At 43.6% G+C, this 18,301-nt stretch overlaps 1 protein-coding gene across 1 annotated transcript; it reads right to left on the minus strand.

Moving 5' to 3' along the window:
- Positions 1-7,789: 7,789 nt before the first annotated feature.
- Positions 7,790-13,192, minus strand: LOC112231233 (organic solute transporter subunit alpha). Its single transcript, XM_024397872.2, has 8 exons — positions 12,950-13,192; positions 11,616-11,767; positions 10,596-10,669; positions 9,662-9,820; positions 9,178-9,289; positions 8,878-9,024; positions 8,569-8,674; positions 7,790-8,396 (listed from the first exon to the last, which is right to left on the minus strand). Exons 1-8 carry the CDS (start codon positions 13,029-13,031, stop codon positions 8,230-8,232), a joined length of 999 nt encoding a protein of 332 aa, XP_024253640.1. The 5' UTR covers positions 13,032-13,192; the 3' UTR covers positions 7,790-8,229.
- Between the last annotated feature and the right edge of the window lie 5,109 nt (positions 13,193-18,301).

Genomic DNA, 18,301 nt, shown 5'->3' on the forward strand with positions numbered 1-18,301 from the left:
CAGGCGGATTACCAGGATGTGTGCTCCGGTCATGTGCTGACCAACTGGCAGGTGTCTTCACTGACTTTTTCAACATGTCCCTGATTGAGTCTGTAATACCAACATGCTTCAAGCAGACCACCATAGTCCCTGTACCCAAGAACACAAAGGCAACCTGCTTAAATGACTACAGACCCGTAGCACTCACGTCCGTAGCCATGAAGTGCTTTGAAAGGCTGGTGATGGCTCACATCAACACCATTATCCCAGAAACCCTAGACCCACTCCAATTTGCATACCGCCCAAACAGATTCCACATATGATGCAATCTCTATTGCACTCCACACTGCCCTTTCCCACCTGGACAAAAGGAACACCTATGTGAGAATGCTGTTCATTGACTACAGCTCAGCGTCAACACCATAGTACCCTCAAAGCTCATCACCAAGCTAAGGAACATGGGACTAAACACCTCCCTCTGCAACTGGATCCTGGACTTCCTGACAGGCCGCCCCCAGGTGGTGAGGGTATGTAGCAACACATCTGCCACGCTAATCCTCAACACTGGAGCTCCCCAGGGGTGCATGCTCAGTCCCCTCCTGTACTCCCTGTTCACCCACGACTGCATGGCCAGGCACAACTCCAACACCATCATTAAGTCTGCTGACGACACAACAGTGGTAGGCCTGATCACCGACAACGACGAGACAGCCTATAGAGAGGTCAGAGACCTGGCCAGGTGGTGCCAGAATAACAACCTATCCCTCAACGTAACCAAGACTAAGGAGATGATTGTGGACTACAGGAAAAGGAGCACCGAGCACGTTCCCATTCTCATCAACGGGGTTGTAGTGGAGCAGGTTGAGAGCTTCAAATTCCTCGGTGTCCACATCAACAACAAACTAGATTGGTCCAAACACACCAAGACAGTCGTGAAGAGGGCACGACAAAGCCTATTCCCCCTCAGGAAACTAAAAAGATTTGGCATGGGTCCTGAGATCCTCAAAAGGTTCTACAGCTGCAACGTCGAGAGAATCCTGACCGGTTGCATCACTGCCTGGTACGGCATTGCTCGGCCTCCAACCGCAAGGCACTTCAGAAGGTAGTGCGTACGGCCCACTGGGGCAAAACTGCCTGCCATCCAGGACCTCTACACCAGGCGGTGTCAGAGGAAGGCCCTAAAAATGGTTAAAGACCCCAGCCACCCCAGTCATAAACTGTTCTCTCTACTACCACATGGCAAGCGGTACCTGAGTGCCAAGTCTAGGACAAAAATGCTTCCCAACAGGTTTTACCCCAAGCCATGAGACTTCTGAACAGGTAACCATATGGTTACCCGGACTATTTGCATTGTGTGCCACCCCCAAAGCCTCTTTTCGCTGCTACTCTGTTTATCTTATATGCATAGTCCCTTTAACTATACATTAATGTACATACTACCTAAATTGGCCCGACCAACCAGTGCTCCCGCACATTGGCTAACCGGGCTATCTGCATTGTGTCCCACCATCATATATATGTTCATCATATATAAATAGTCACTTTAACAATACCTACATGTACATACTACCTCAATAAGCCAGACAGGTGTCTGTATATAGCCTTGCTACTCTTTTTTCAAATGTCTTTTTACTGTCTTTACTTACACACACACACACACGTAACGGATGTGAAACGCTAGCTTAGTTAGCGGTGGTGCGCGCTAAATAGTGTTTCAATCAGTGACATCACTTGCAAGGGCCGTGGCTTTTGCAAGGGCCGTGGCTTTTGTGGAGCGATGGGTAACGATGCTTCGTGGTTGTCAGTTGTTGATGTGTGCAGAAGGTCCCTGGTTCGCGCCCGGGTATGGGTGAGGGGACGGTCTAAAGTTATACTGGTACACACACACACACATATACCTTTTTTTCACACCATTGGTTAGAGCCTGTAAGTAAGCATTTCACTGTAAGTTCTCCACCTGTTGTATTCGCGCACGTGGCATATAAACTTTGGTTTGATTTGAGATAGTCATGAAGCAGCAGGACATTGGGTACATAGTCATGAAGCAGCAGGACATTGGGTACATACTCATGAAGCAGCAGGACATTGGGTACATAGTCATGAAGCAGCAGGATATTGGGTACATAGTCATGAAGCAGCAGGACATTGGGTACATAGTCATGAAGCAGCAGGACATTGGGTACATAGTCATGAAGCAGCAGGACGGACACAGAAGACTTACAGTGTGTGGCATTGTGTTCAACATTGACCAACCTGAGGGTGTACACAACATAGACCCTTCATTGAATACTACTTCAATAAGTTGTTTTCCAGATGCAGCCTGACTCAATGTTACCATTTGAGGATTAGGATCAATTTAATTTAATTCTGCTCACCTTTCACCACCTCAGGGACGTTGCAGGTAGGATCAATACTTCCAATGTGCTTGGGATGGGAGGTGGTTCTGTCATCACCGAAAATGAGTGCTGTAACACAAAGTATCATCTTATCAAGATCTTCATCAACGTCCACTATAAGTCATAACATCCACTGTAAGTCATAACATCCACTATAAATCATAACATCCACTATAAGTCATAACATCCACTATAAGTCATAACATCCACTATAAGTCATAACATCCACTATAAGTCATAACATCCACTATAAGTCATAACATCCACTATAAGTCATAACATCCACTGTAAGTCATAACATCCACTATAAATCATAACATCCACTATAAGTCATAACATCCACTATAAGTCATAACATCCACTATAAGTCATAACATCCACTATAAGTCATAACTTCCACTATAAGTCATAACTTCCACTATAAGTCATAACAACCACTATAAGTCATAACATCCACTATAAGTCATAACTTCCACTATAAGTCATAACTTCCACTATAAGTCATAACAACCGCTATAAGTCATAACATCCACTATAAGTCATAACATCCACTATAAGTCATAACATTCACTATAAGTCATAACATCCACTATAAATCATAACATCCACTATAAGTCATAACATCCACTATAAATCATAACATCCACTATAAGTCATAACATCCACTATAAATCATAACATCCACTGTAAGTCATAACATCCACTATAAGTGAACGATTTTAGACTGAACTTCTGACACGCACATATAAAAAGCCCACAGTACTGTACATGCTTATTGGCTGGTGATGTGTACTTACAGTGCTGGTTGATGAGCATGTGGAAGGATATCCTTATGGTGTAGAAGCGATCCAGAAAGTATTCAATTAATCAATCAAATGTATTTATAAAGCCCTTTTTACATCAGCAGATGTCACAAAGTGTTATACAGAAACCCAAAACAGCAAGCAATGCAGATGTAGAAGCGTTGCTGCTGATGAAAAGGTCAAAGCCAAACTTCTGCGTGTACTCTATTTTATTTTACCTTTATTTAACTAGGCAAGTCAGTTAAGAACAAATTCTTATTTTCAATGACCGCCTAGGAACAGTTGGTTAACTGCCTGTTCAGGGGCAGAACGACAAATTTATACTTTGTCAGCTCAGGGGTTTGAACTTGCAACCTTCCGGTTACTAGTCCACCACTCTAACCACTAGGCTACCCTGCCGCCTTACCCTGACACACTGAGCCATGGTGGGGACCACGTCATTGTTCCCATTATGGATTTTGACCAGGATGTCAAGAAAGCTGTTACAGAGAAACATGGTGTGAGGACCCTCAGAAGTCTTTGTGCTGGTGAAGATGGTGGTGGGTACCTGGTGTCACTGTGTACATGTCAACTCACTCGCTGGACACCTTGTGCTCATAGTCTAGAGCTCCCCAAAGCTCTTGATGTACCTGATATTTTGCTTATTTATACAACTGTGCTTCATCTAATATCAGAACCGAATGTACATGGTGCAAGTAATCAATGCCGTTTGAGATTCTGCGCAGATTATTACAGCAATGTGAAGATCTCCACAAACCTGCCATGACCTATGCATGCTATCTTGAACATGCACGCTTTATATGATTACACAAGAAGAAATGTATAGTTACAGTAACCTCAAAATGTGGCCATGGATGTGTTACTCATTTTAAGGTTGAATAAATACTGTTACATTAGTTTGTAAGATGGCCTTAACTTTAGGCTATTTACTGTATTGAAAATGTTATATTGAATTGTGTTTGGTTGAAAACGCAACCAAATATGAACATTTAAAGGAGCTGTATCTACTGCTTGGATGGTTCCATCTGAGCCACTGGCTTAATCCCATTCTTTAACTTTGATTTTTGGTTGGAGATGTGAATCCAACATACAGTATAATGTATTAATTTGTCGACAAGTTAATAGGCTATTTTGTATTTCAAAAGTGATATTGAGTGGTGTTTGGTTGTCAACGCAACCAAATATCAACATTTGAAAGAGATGTATCTTCTGTTTGGATAATTCCGCCTGTGCCACTGATTTAGTCTGACTTTAATTCTAGTTTATTTAAATTTAATACCTACATGTTTCAAGCAGACCACAATAGTCCCTGTGCCCAAGAACGTCAAGGTAACATGTCTAAATGACTATGGCCTCGTAGCACTCGCGTCTGTAGCCATGAAATGCTTTGTTCAACACCATCATCCCAGACACCCTGGACCCATTACGCAATCTCTATTGTATCTCCACACTGCCCTTTCCCACCTGGACAAAATATAAATCTACGTGAGAATGCTGTTCACTGACTACAGCTCAGCATTCAACACCATAGTGCCATCCAAGCTCATCCCTAAGCTAAGGACCCTGGGACTGAACATCTCCCTCTGCAACTGTATCTTGGACTTCCTGATGGGATGGCCTCATGTGGTAAGGGTAGGTAACAACACATCGCCACGCTAACCCTCAACATGGGGGCCCCTCAGGGGTCTGTGCTTAGTCTCCTTCTGTACTCCCTGTTCACCCACAACTGTGTGGCAGCGCATGACTCCAACATAATAATTACGCTTGCAGACGACACAAAGGTGGTAGGCCTGATCACCGGCGATGATGAGACAGCCTATAGGGAGGTCAGAGACCTTGCAGTGTGGTGCCAGGACAACAACTTCTCCCTCAACATCAGCAAGACAAAGGAGCTGATCATGCACCGCATTAAGTGGAGGGCCGAGCACGCCCAATTCACATCGATGGGGATGTAGTGGAGTGGGCTGATAGCTTCATGTTCCTCTGTGTCTACATCACTAAGGATCTATCATGGTCCAAACACACCAACACAGTTGTGAAGAGGGCACGACAATGCCTCTTCTACCCTCAGGAGGCTGAAAAGATTTTGGCATGTGCCCTCAGATCCTCAAAAAGTTCTACAGCTACCCTATGAGAGCATCTTGATTGGCTGCATCACTGCTTAATAAGGCAACTGCTTGGGAGATTATGAATGGCATTCTACCAAACTTTCCATCAATACTGTTCCTCAAGTAAATGTGTTTTAGAGACATTTTCAGTGGCGATTGTTAAAAATATATTTTTTTTAAGTGAAAAGATGGGTCTCAGCATCACTCTATTACCGTGGAACTGTCGTAGAGTAAAAGCCACCCGTCTTCTTTTCAACACAGTGGCAACCCAATACCATATCTGTGTCCATGATATTCAAACTCTTGCAGAACTTCTTTCTATACTCACCGAAGTCCAGAAATGGCTTTATAGACATTGACGAGGGAGAAAAATATAATATTATTTGAGGTTTCGATGTAACCCAAGAAAGGAACGGTAACTGAACTAAATATCTATCGCCCCGTAGCACTCACTTCTGTCTTCATGAAGTGCTTTCAGAGGCTAGTTAAGGATCATATCACTTCTACCTTACCTGACACCCTGTTACATCTGCCCCTGCCTCGCCCTCTACTTCTCATCCTGTGTCTCCCTAACCTGCCACTCCCCCAGTGCTCTCTCCTTCTCTCTGTGTGGGTGTATCTGATTATGTGAGTGGAGACAGGTGTACTGGAGTCAGAGCAGATCCCCACCAGCTGCAACCTGTTCCATAATCAAGACCTCTACAAACACTCAGAACTGCCACACTGCCAGATCGTAGCCTCTGCTCTGTCAGTCGGCATTTCAAGCCGTTTGTTACTGCATAGATCTTATTATCCTGTAGTGCCTGTTTTCCCTAGCCTGACGCTGCTTGTCTGTCTGCTACAGTTCCGTCCGCTCTGACTCTGGTCATCAGTCCCTCGTCTTGTCAGTCCTGCTCTCCTGCCCTGGACCCCCGCTCTACTGCTTCCTAGGATTCCGCTTCGGACCTGCTTCCCCTGCCCCTACTCCCCTTTCCCCAGACGCAACCTCAGTTCCTGGTTCCCTAGTATCCACCCGAGCTCCCCCTGGTCTCACCCCATCTCCCCCCCGCTTTTCAATAAATACCATGGTTACCTTATCCCTGTCTCCTCGTCTGAGTTGTGGGAAACGACACCTCCACTTCACTGATTCTCAACACAGGGGCTCCACAAGCGTGCATGCTCAGCCCCCTCCTGTACTCCCTGTTCACCCATGACTGTGTGGCCACGCACGCCTCCAACTCAATCATCAAGTTTGCATATGACACAACAGTAGTAGGCCTGATTACCAACAATGACAAGACAGCCTACAGGGAGGAGGTGAGGACCCTGGGAGAGTGGTGCCAGGAAAATAACCTCTCACTCAACGTCAACAAAACACAGGAGCTGATCGTTGACTTCAGGTAACAGCAGAGGGAACACGGCCCTTCTCCACATCGACAGGAACGCAGTGGAGAAGGTGGAAAGCTTCAAGTTCCTCACCGTACACATCATTGACGATCTGAAATGGTCCACCCACACAGACAGTGTGGTGAAAAAAGCCTAACAGGTCCACTTCAACCTCAGGAGGCTGAAGAAATTTGGCTTATCATCTAAAACCCCCACAAACTTTTACAGATGCACAATTGAGAGCATCCTGTCGGGTTGTATCACCGCTTGGTACAGCAACTGCACCATTCCGCAACCGCATGGCTCTCCAGAGGGTGGTGCAGTCTGCCCAATGCATTTTTGGGGGCAAACTACCTGCCCTCCAGGACACCTACAGCACCCGATATCACAGGAAGGCCAAAAAGATCATGGACACCAAGAAACCAAGAAACATGAGCAATGGACATTAGACTGGTGGCAATCTGTCCTTTGGTCTGATGAGTCCAAATTTGAGATTTTTGGTTCCAACCGCCGTGTCTTTGTGAGACGCAGAGTAGATGAAAAGATGATCTCCGCATGTTTGGTTCCCACCGTGAAGCATGGAGGAGGAGTTGTGATGGTGTGGGGGTGCTTTGCTGGTGACACTCTCACTGACTTATTTAAAATTCAAGGCATACTTAACCAGCATGACTCCCACAGCATTCTGCAGCGATACGCCTTCCCATCTGGTTTGCGCTTAGTGGGACTATAATTTGTTTTTCAACAGGACAATGAACCAAAACACACCTCCAGGCTGTGTAAGGGCTATTTGACCAAGGAGAGTGATCACCCAACCTCAACCCAATTGAGATGGTTTGGGATGATTTGAACCGCACAGTGAAGGAAAAGCAGCCAACACAATTTAAGTGCTCAGGATATGTGAAGCTGGTTGAGAGAATGCCAAGAGTGTGCAAAGCGGTCACCAAGGCAAAGGATGGCTACTTTGAAGAATCTAAAATCTAAAATATATTTTGATTTTGTTTAACACTTTTTTGGTTACTAAATGATTCCATATGTATTATTTCATTGTTTTGATGTCTTCTCTATTATTCTACAATGTAGGAAATAGTAAAAACTACAGAAAAACTCTTGAATGAGTAGATGTGTCCAAACTTTTGACTGAGACTAGTTGTAATTCACTATATTTATTGATATGAATACAAAATACATATTTCACACCCCCATTAACCCACTTTTGTTTATAAACTCCATCTCTTTCCAACACCCTCACACACCAAACTCCACATAGCTGTGTTGAGAGCTGAGGCAACTTCAGGAAATATGGATGGGACAGACATGTTGTTGGAGGTATATGTTCTAATATTATATTCAGCATAATGCAGGTAAACTTTTAATATACAGTAAGTTTAATCTCATACAAGACTAACCAACAACTAGAACAGCAGAATATACAGTATCACACCATCAAAACAAAATTAATATACAAGTAAAACAATAGTGTAAATGTTTGGTAGAGAGTCCCTCTCTGTTTCTTTAACGCACACACGCACAGTCACGCAAACACACACACCACTCTCCCTCTCACTCCACCCCAATCTCTCAGACAGTGTGCTCCCCCTCTGGGGCCTGCAGGCTGATCTTGCTGTTCTGGTCGTTGTCGGTCTCGTGGGGGTCGGTGGGAAGAGAGTCATAGGTACGGCGGTACAACGGCCGGGTCACCAGGGTAATGATGAACATTTCCAAGATCATTAGCTGCTGACTCAACACTGCAGACAGACACAGACACACACACACAGACAGACCAGACAGAAAGACAAACCAGACAGACAGACAGAGACAGACAGAGACAGACAGACAGACAGGGTTGGTGGACATGGACTTCATATTGATCAAGTAATGGCTCTCGTTTGGCTGGTTTGGAGCTATTCTGTCACTTACTGGTACCACGGGCACTAGAGGAGAATGGCGGGGAGCAGGCGATGGTTCCATCCAAGGCCAGGATGTTAATGATGGCCGTCTGCAGCTGACTGAGCACCAGCACCAACTATGGACACATAACCAGCGACATCATGGAGATGCATAGGATGCAATGGACACGGCCATACTGAATAAGACACTACACAACATTCCTAAAAACTCAAGTCTAGGACTAAGGAAATGACAGAAGCTGATGTAATTTCACCAACGGCATTGAGCAGGCAGTTCCTGGACTATCTGGTTTGTGCAGTAGGACATGGACAGACTCACCTGGTACATGGCATATTTAGGTATGATCTTGATGCTGCGCAGTGTGTTGCATATGTTCATGAACATGATGGCGACAGGCCAGAGGGAGATGATGGTGAGAACACCTATAAATGGGTTGATCCAAATAGCCGTGCCTGTGATCTCCAGCTAAACATCGAGACATGGAGAAAGGTTAAAGAGGGTAGGCATTGAATAGTGGACTCAATGGAATGACACCAAGCTCAGTTTGAAGCTTAAGATGTAAAGGGGATGTTTGTTGTTGCTGAGAAGATTTTCACAGAAAGGAGGACAGTTACTTACATCAGAAAGATCAAAGTTGCCGTTGGTCCACAATATTATGGACACAATTGAGAGGACTGTCTTTAAGATAGCATACTGAAGAGCCCCCAGCTTCAGCAAGAATAACATGCACCTGAATGAAAACAGACCAGCGTCATTAACATGTTCTATTCACTTGTGTTAAACATTACCAACACAATGAATCTTCTGGACCAAGTGTGACCTGAGTATGAATCATCATCCCACTGGTCACAGATGTCATCTAGTTTTGATTTACATTTGGATTACTTGTCAACTAAGATGAATTCAATGTGAAATCGACTAAAAAAGTCACAATGTCATTAGATTTAAGCTAAAAGTTGGGTGAAAAAAAATTCAAAATAAATTGATGATTTTTTGCAAATTCAATCAGTTTTCCATGTCATCACATTGATATTTTTGGGATGAAATGACATGGAAACAAGTTGATTCAACCAGTTTTTTCCCAGTGGGTTGTTCCGGTTACCGTGTGACTGGAACGCGTGGCAAGCAGGGACAGCAGCAGCAGCAGGGTCCTACACTGATCTTGAAGGTTTTCTGGGCATTGCTCTTCAGAAAGGCCTCACTACCCCCACTCTCCTCTATCATCAGAACCAAGATCTTATACACCACCACTGCAAAGTACCTATAGAGAAAAGGAGAGGATTTACTTGTAAATTGTTAGATACATTGTACACACATAACAAGTGTGTGTCACCAGCCTTCAAAACCAGTTAGTCTGCCCACTCAACTTTTGTTTGTGTCCCAAAAACGTTTGTTTGTGCTTGTTTGTATAATTTCCTGAATTTTTCCCTTCCAGCCCTCTGGGGATGTGAGATGATCTCTGATCTGCTGCATAGCACAATTTACATTTAAAGGCCATGTTCCCGCATTTGCGGAGACTGCGTTTACGGTAAATGCTAAATTACAATTGTGCTATACCACTCAATTTAAATCGTGCTATAGTATGGATCTTCTGCGATAGGGATTGAATCGAGCCCTTATGCCAACCAGGTGCATAGGAGTATTGTTTTGCCGGATGTCTAGCCTGCATTTTCTGTACTTGATGCACAGGCTTTTTCAACTAGGTAAAAATGTAATTACCTTAATTTTTTCTTCCTAGGCGCCCAACTCTCTGGGGATGATCTCTAACAAAGTGTAATGATTAAGAGAGTGGTTAAACTGTGGTCACATAGTTGAGTGCATTCATAAAAAGCCTCCTCCCGTTTATGTCAGTACTCCTTACTATGGCTTCCTGTCAGCCCATTACTATAGGTGAAAGAGCACTGCATCTACTTAGTGCAGTATAGTCAAATTGTTTATGCGTTCATAGAAGGGTATGTGAAAGAGAGAGAGAGAGAGAGAGAGAGAGAGAGAGAGAGAGAGAGTAGTAAGTAGTGTGTTGGTGAGAGGAAACTTACGAATTGGACGTCATATCTGTAAACATGGTAGCCCTTGGTATCCACATCCCAAAACAAGCCATGGTGGCAATGACCTGAGACAGAAACAGAACGTTACTTTTAGTCATTCATCATCCACATGGTTCCCATTCATATAAAGTGATGAATAAAATACTGTATGATCATAGGAATGACAGACATTCTAATTTACAGTTTAGCTAAAAGTTAAAGGCCCAGTTCAGTCAAAAATGTGATTATCCTGTGTTTTATATATATTTCCACACTATGAGGTTGGAATAATTTTTGTGAAAATTAGGATAATGCCCTTTTCGTCTAAGAGCTGCTTGAAAAGACCACCTGAAATTTCAGCCTGTTTTGGTGGGATGGAGTTTTAACCTGCCTGGTGACATCACCAGGCGGTAAATTAGTTAATATATCAACAAGAATGACAGTTCCAAATCCCTCTGCCAATAACACCTCATTTTCAGATTTCCCCTCACCACTCCCAGACAGTCCCAGCAAAATAAATGTGTTTTGCTAAGAAGCTATTTTTGTTTATTTTTGACCATTTTAATAGAAAACAATCGCGGTAAGGTACTTAATTGTTACCCAGAAAGGATTTAAAATACAAATAAAAACATCTGCATTGGACCTTAACACCCAAACAGATGTTTGTGATCTCAATGTAGGCAATCTAGCTGTGTATAACCACAGTGATACACTGCTGTCTCAGTCGCTCGTCAAATCAAATCAAATTATATTTGTCACATGCGCAGAATACAACAGGTGTATGCAGGTGAAATGCTTACTTACATGCCCTTAACCAACAATGCAGTTCAAGAAATAGAGTAAAGAAAATATACTAAATAAACTAAAGTAAAAAATACAATAAAGAGTAACACAATAAAATAACAATTAACGAGACTATATACTCATCCAGTCCAGACAGTGTAGCTATAACCACAGAGATCCACTGGCAGTACTTATTGCATTCAATTGTATCTGGTGAAGGCCAGAGGAGACAGGGAGCTGACTTCTTACCGGTGCAGCACCATTGACCCACATAATAGTTGTCTTCTTAGGAGACGGGACTTTTCTATAGATAAACACACACTCCTCCAGGTAGAGCAGCAGGGACAGCGTAGACATGAGGGTCAGCATGGAGTACAGAGCCACACCAAAGACATCCAGCTCTAGTTAAGGGAGAGAGTAAGGGGATCAGGAGGGAGAGAGAGAGAGAGAGGTTGTATAGGTCAGTAGAAGCCCCTGGCAACAACAACCTCTCTTGAGGACAGATCAATGCCCTGACAACATCCCCATGGACACAACAGCATTTGTGAAACAGCCTCCAAACCATTTTATTCAGCCTCTTTTGAGGTTGAGTGCTGATGAGATCCCAACAATACTTCACTCGGCCCAGTGCAAATCCAGCTCTCTAAATGTATCCTTGATTAGTTTCATATGGACTGAGATCGAGGCTATCTACAGAAACAATAAACCACCCTTGAAGAGATGTTGACTGAATACGAAAGGATGAAAGGCCATGCAAGTTATTTGTCATTCTTATTAAATGAGCCATCATATTTCTCAGAACAGAAAAATGACTTTGGAGAAACCAAACATGCATATATGTGGCCTACACATGGAGATGTTTTGATGAGCAGAGTGAAATGCTGTCCCTCCAATCAGCCTGGATTAGACTGTAGCCTTCCATTTGGAGGACAAATTCATTCAGAATCTGTTTTATTGGGCTTGTCTGTGTATCAGAGATTGTTTGGTGAACAACAACATTCAGTTGCCTATCCTGACATGAAGTTCGTTCAAAAGAAAGTATTTGACTCTGACGTGTGCCACAGAAAGTATTTGACTAGCCACAAAATTAAGGAAATGAGTTTTTCGGCATAACACCGGAGACCTGAATACTTCCAGAGCTAACACCTGATCTTTAGCTCAACGGGCTAATAAAGTCTTGTTGTGTGCCAGAGACCCAATCAGTCACATTTCTGCCATGCCAATGGCCACGGTGTAATTATCAAACACATTTGATAAAATAATGATATAGACTAACAGTCACTTCTAATATAGCCCTACTATATTATCATACTTCTGTAAGTCCTGTTTTGCCTTGGGATGCTTGACATGTCAGGTACAAATGAATGATAGAAGACATCATTATTTATTATTATTATTATTCATATTATTTGTTTCACATATCAATGAGTATGTTGAATCAATGAAGTCAAACATGCAAAAGAAACAGTCTGCGTCCCAAAAACTGTTTTGTACAATTTGTAGTGAAATTCGCTTTCACAATTACAACTTTATAATGAAACACTACCAACAAACTGATAGATAAGGTAATCTGGGTAACTCACGCTTTATGACATCGATAGCCAGCGGAGGTTCTTCTAAACAGCTCGGATGGATGGTGCTGTTGAGAGCCTCTTCCATGTCCATAGTCAGTTGAAGTCAGTAATGTAAGGACTTGCAGCCAGGTTGTGAGGATATGCAGAAACTAAACTACCAGTGATGTATCTCTTGCCCACTGACTGCAGTTATATGAGGTGCGAGGAAGCAGGCAGCAATAGATATTGAACTTTCCCCCGCAATTAACTTCTGACTGATGATGAGTAAGTTGTTTGCTCAGTGAATACTGCCGATTTTCCAACGAGTCAATGAGACCACCTTCGCATAGAGAATGGCAGATAACTGTATTTCATTCAAATCTTAGAACTACTGTATTTATTGAGCAAACTTCCTTATCAAGGGGAGCCCAATGACCCATATTCGACTCCTGTAACTCTCAGTGGAATTACTTTCCCATAGATTTGATTTGATTCAGCACACATTTACATTTCAGGAGAATGAACTTTGATTGGGGTGTATCGTTTCTTGCCAGCCAACATACAGGAATGAAAGGGGTTGGGAAAGCATGCTAGAGTTAACATATTACCAAATGAATCCAAGTAGAAAATAAATACCCACAGTCAGTCCAACTTCTGGTTTTGATTTCCATTTGCCAACCTGAATTCAACGTGAAATCAACAACACATTTCACCATGTAATTGGATTTAGGTTAATAGTTTGGTGACATTTTTTCAAATCCAATCAGCTTTCCACGTTGATTCAATGTCGTCACATATATTTTTTGTTGTTGAAATGACGTGGAAACTATGTTGATTCAACCAGTTCTTGCCCAGTGGGTATTGTATTGTTCAGCCATCAATCTTAAAGGTTGTGGGTTTATATACAAAACATCACCTCTCTCTCTCTCTCTCTCTCTGATTATCTGGAGCCATTTCATTTCAGTGTTCTGCCAATCGAATTACTGTCTCTGTTAATGCCACTATTTCATTGCCTTCACTGTGTTTTTCATCACGTACCCCATCTGTTGTGTATCTGTGTAACTTTTAGTAATGAAAACATTCACCAGTAATGACATGAACTGAGACCAGCTAGAGTGTTGAGGATAACTATAACCTTTTTTCAAATTCTACCAATTTCAAATCAATAAACCATCCCTTTATAGCTAAATCGATTTTGTTGGATCCCTAAAACTCTGTCCCCATATACAGAAGCTAGAATAAAGACTTTCCGGCAGTGGGCTGTAGCTAATGGCTACATGTAGATGGTCTCATCATCACTCAACTTCATAATTGAATTTGAGCTAAGAAAAACATGATTTTAGTATGTAGGGTGAGACAATTAGGTCTAATCAGTTTAAAAAATGTATTTTTTATTTTTGCATTTTCCAATTAAGAACATTCAAAACAAAAGTGAAAAGATATTGACAACGATAGGACAAAGTGACAGTAACAGACGAGCGTAACAAAAATAAATAATAATAATAATTATATAAACAAACATACAATAAGAAAAAAAAAGAAAAAAAAGAACGAGACATTGGATACACAATTTATATGTACTTCCGGCGCCGACAGAGATGGCCGCCTCGCTTCGCGTTCCTAGGAAACTATGCAGTTTTTTGTTTTTTTACGTGTTATTTCTTACACTAGTACCCCAGGTCATCTTAGGCTTCATTACATACAGCCGAGAAGAACTACTGAATATAAGATCAGCGTCAACTCACCATCAGTACGACCAAGAATATGTTTTTCGCGATGCAGATCCTGTGTTCTGCCTTACAACCAGTGTAACGGAGTGGATCACATGCAGCGACCCAGAAAAACGACTCAGAAAAAGAGGGAAACGAAGCGGTCTTCTGGTCAGACTCTGGAGACGGGCACATCGTGCACCACTCCCTAGCATTCTTCTTGCCAATGTCCAGTCTCTTGACAACAAGGTTGATGAAATCCGAGCAAGGGTAGCATTCCAGAGGGACATCAGAGACTGTAACGTTCTCTGCTTCACGGAAACATGGCTAACTGGAGAGACGCAATCCGAAGCGGTGCAGCCAGCGGGTTTCTCCACGCATCGCGCCGACAGAAACAAACATCTTTCTGGTAAGAAGACGGGCGGGGGCGTATGCCTTATGGCCAACGTGACATGGTGTGATGAAAGAAACATACAGGAACTCAAATCCTTCTGTTCACCTGATTTAGAATTCCTCACAATCAAATGTAGACCGCATTATCTACCAAGAGAATTCTCTTCGATTATAATCACAGCCGTATATATCCCCCCCAAGCAGACACATCGATGGCTCTGAACAAACTTTATTTAACTCTCTGCAAACTGGAAACGATTTATCCGGAGGCTGCATTCATTGTAGCTGGGGATTTTAACAAGGCTAATCTGAAAACAAGACTCCCTAAATTTTATCAGCATATCGATTGCGCAACCAGGGGTGGAAAGACCCTGGATCATTGTTACTCTAACTTCCACGACGCATATAAGGCCCTGCCCCGCCCCCTTTCGGAAAAGCTGACCACGACTCCATTTTGTTGATCCCTGCCTACAGACAGAAACTAAAACAAGAAGCTCCCACGCTGAGGTCTGTCCAACGCTGGTCCGACCAAGCTGACTCCACACTCCAAGACTGCTTCCATCACGTGGACTGGGAGATGTTTCGTATTGCGTCAGACAACAACATTGACGAATACGCTGATACGGTGTGCGAGTTCATTAGAACGTGCGTTGAAGATGTCGTTCCCATAGCAACGATTAAAACATTCCCTAACCAGAAACCGTGGATTGATGGCAGCATTCGTGTGAAACTGAAGGCGCGAACCACTGCTTTTAATCAGGGCAAGGTGTCTGGTAACATGACTGAATACAAACAGTGCAGCTATTCCCTCCGCAAGGCTATCAAACAAGCTAAGCGCCAGTACAGAGACAAAGTAGAATCTCAATTCAACGGCTCAGACACAAGAGGCATGTGGCAGGGTCTACAGTCAATCACGGACTACAGGAAGAAACCCAGCCCAGTCACGGACCAGGATGTCTTGCTCCCAGGCAGACTAAATAACTTTTTTGCCCGCTTTGAGGACAATACAGTGCCACTGACACAGCCTGCAACGAAAACATGCGGTCTCTCCTTCACTGCAGCCGAAGTGAGTAAGAAATTTCAACGTGTTAACCCTCGCAAGGCTGCAGGCCCAGACGGCATCCCCAGCCGCGCCCTCAGAGCATGCGCAGACCAGCTGGCCGGTGTGTTTACGGACATATTCAATCAATCCCTATACCAGTCTGCTGTTCCCACATGCTTCAAGAGGGCCACCATTGTTCCTGTTCCCAAGAAAGCTAAGGTAACTGAGCTAAACGACTACCGCCCCGTAGCACTCACATCCGTCATCATGAAGTGCTTTGAGAGACTAGTCAAGGACCATATCACCTCCACCCTACCTGACACCCTTGACCCACTCCAATTTGCTTACCGCCCAAATAGGTCCACAGACGATGCAATCTCAACCACACTGCACACTGCCCTAACCCATCTGGACAAGAGGAATACCTATGTGAGAATGCTGTTCATCGACTACAGCTCGGCATTCAACACCATAGTACTCTCCAAGCTCGTCATCAAGCTCGAGACCCTGGGTCTCGACCCCGCCCTGTGCAACTGGGTACTGGACTTCCTGACGGGCCGCCCCCAGGTGGTGAGGGTAGGCAACAACATCTCCTCCCCGCTGATCCTCAACACTGGGGCCCCACAAGGGTGCGTTCTGAGCCCTCTCCTGTACTCCCTGTTCACCCACGACTGCGTGGCCATGCACGCCTCCAACTCAATCATCAAGTTTGCGGACGACACAACAGTGGTAGGCTTGATTACCAACAACGACGAGACGGCCTACAGGGAGGAGGTGAGGGCCCTCGGAGTGTGGTGTCAGGAAAATAACCTCACACTCAACGTCAACAAAACTAAGGAGATGATTGTGGACTTCAGGAAACAGCAGAGGGAACACCCCCATCCACATCGATGGAACAGTAGTGGAGAGGGTAGCAAGTTTTAAGTTCCTCGGCATACACATCACAGACAAACTGAATTGGTCCACTCACACAGACAGCATCGTGAGGAAGGCGCAGCAGCGCCTCTTCAACCTCAGGAGGCTGAAGAAATTCGGCTTGTCACCAAAAGCACTCACAAACTTCTACAGATGCACAATCGAGAGCATCCTGGCGGGCTGTATCACCGCCTGGTATGGCAACTGCACCGCCCTCAACCGTAAGGCTCTCCAGAGGGTAGTGAGGTCTGCACAACGCATCACCGGGGGCAAACTACCTGCCCTCCAGGACACCTACACCACCCGATGCTACAGGAAGGCCATAAAGATCATCAAGGACATCAACCACCCGAGCCACTGCATGTTCACCCCGCAATAATCCAGAAGGCGAGGTCAGTACAGGTGCATCAAAGCTGGGACCGAGAGACTGAAAAACAGCTTCTATCTCAAGGCCATCAGACTGTTAAACAGCCACCACTAACATTGAGTGGCTACTGCCAACACACTGTCAATGACACTGACTCTACTCCAGCCACTTAATCATGGGAATTGATGGGAAATGATGTAAATATATCACTAGCCACTTTAAACAATGCTACCTTATATAATGTTACTTACCCTACATTATTCATCTCATATGCATACGTTGATACTGTACTCTATATCATCGACTGCATCCTTATGTAATACATGTATCACTAGCCACTTTAACTATGCCACTTGGTTTACATACTCATCTCATATGTATATACTGTACTCGATATCATCTACTGTATCTTGCCTATGCTGCTCCGTACCATCACTCATTCATATATCCTTATGTACATATTCTTTATCCCCTTACACTGTGTATAAGACAGTAGTTTTTTGGAATTGTTAGTTAGATTACTTGTTCGTTATTACTGCATTGTCGGAACTAGAAGCACAAGCATTTCGCTACACTCGCATTAACATCTGCATGTGACAAATAAAATTGGATTTGATTTGATTTGGATCACCTGCCGTAGGCTACATATTATACATTACATGTGAAACATTATGTGAGGAGTATATATAGATTCAATCAATGAGATGTGGGGGGAGATTCTGCATATAGTCAATAAAAGGTTGCCAAATTCTGTAAAATGTCTTTAACTTATTCCTCAAGCAGTAAGTGATTTTCTCCAAAGGGATACAACTATTAACTTCCGATAGCCACATTGCAACTGGCGGGGAGGAATCCAAGTTCCATTTCAAGGCAATACATTTATTGGCAATCGCTAGCAATATTTCTGTTGGCTTTATAGTATGGCTTTGCCTAAGATTGGTGTTAGTAAAGTTGCC

This window comes from Oncorhynchus tshawytscha, linkage group LG33 (assembly GCF_018296145.1).
Source record: "Oncorhynchus tshawytscha isolate Ot180627B linkage group LG33, Otsh_v2.0, whole genome shotgun sequence".
In the NCBI taxonomy this organism is placed as follows: domain Eukaryota; kingdom Metazoa; phylum Chordata; class Actinopteri; order Salmoniformes; family Salmonidae; genus Oncorhynchus; species Oncorhynchus tshawytscha.

What these genes read in the sequence shown, in the direction of transcription:
- LOC112231233 (XM_024397872.2), bottom strand. Translation starts at nt 13,031, where the DNA reads ATGGACATGGAAGAGGCTCTCAACAGCACCATCCATCCGAGCTGTTTA. An exon ending in CCACGCGTTCCAGTCACACG is followed by an intron (nt 9,290 to 9,661) that starts GTAACCGGAACA and finishes GTTTTCATTCAG; the next exon opens with GTGCATGTTATTCTTGCTGA. An exon ending in CTAAATATGCCATGTACCAG is followed by an intron (nt 8,675 to 8,877) that starts GTGAGTCTGTCC and finishes ATGTGTCCATAG; the next exon opens with TTGGTGCTGGTGCTCAGTCA.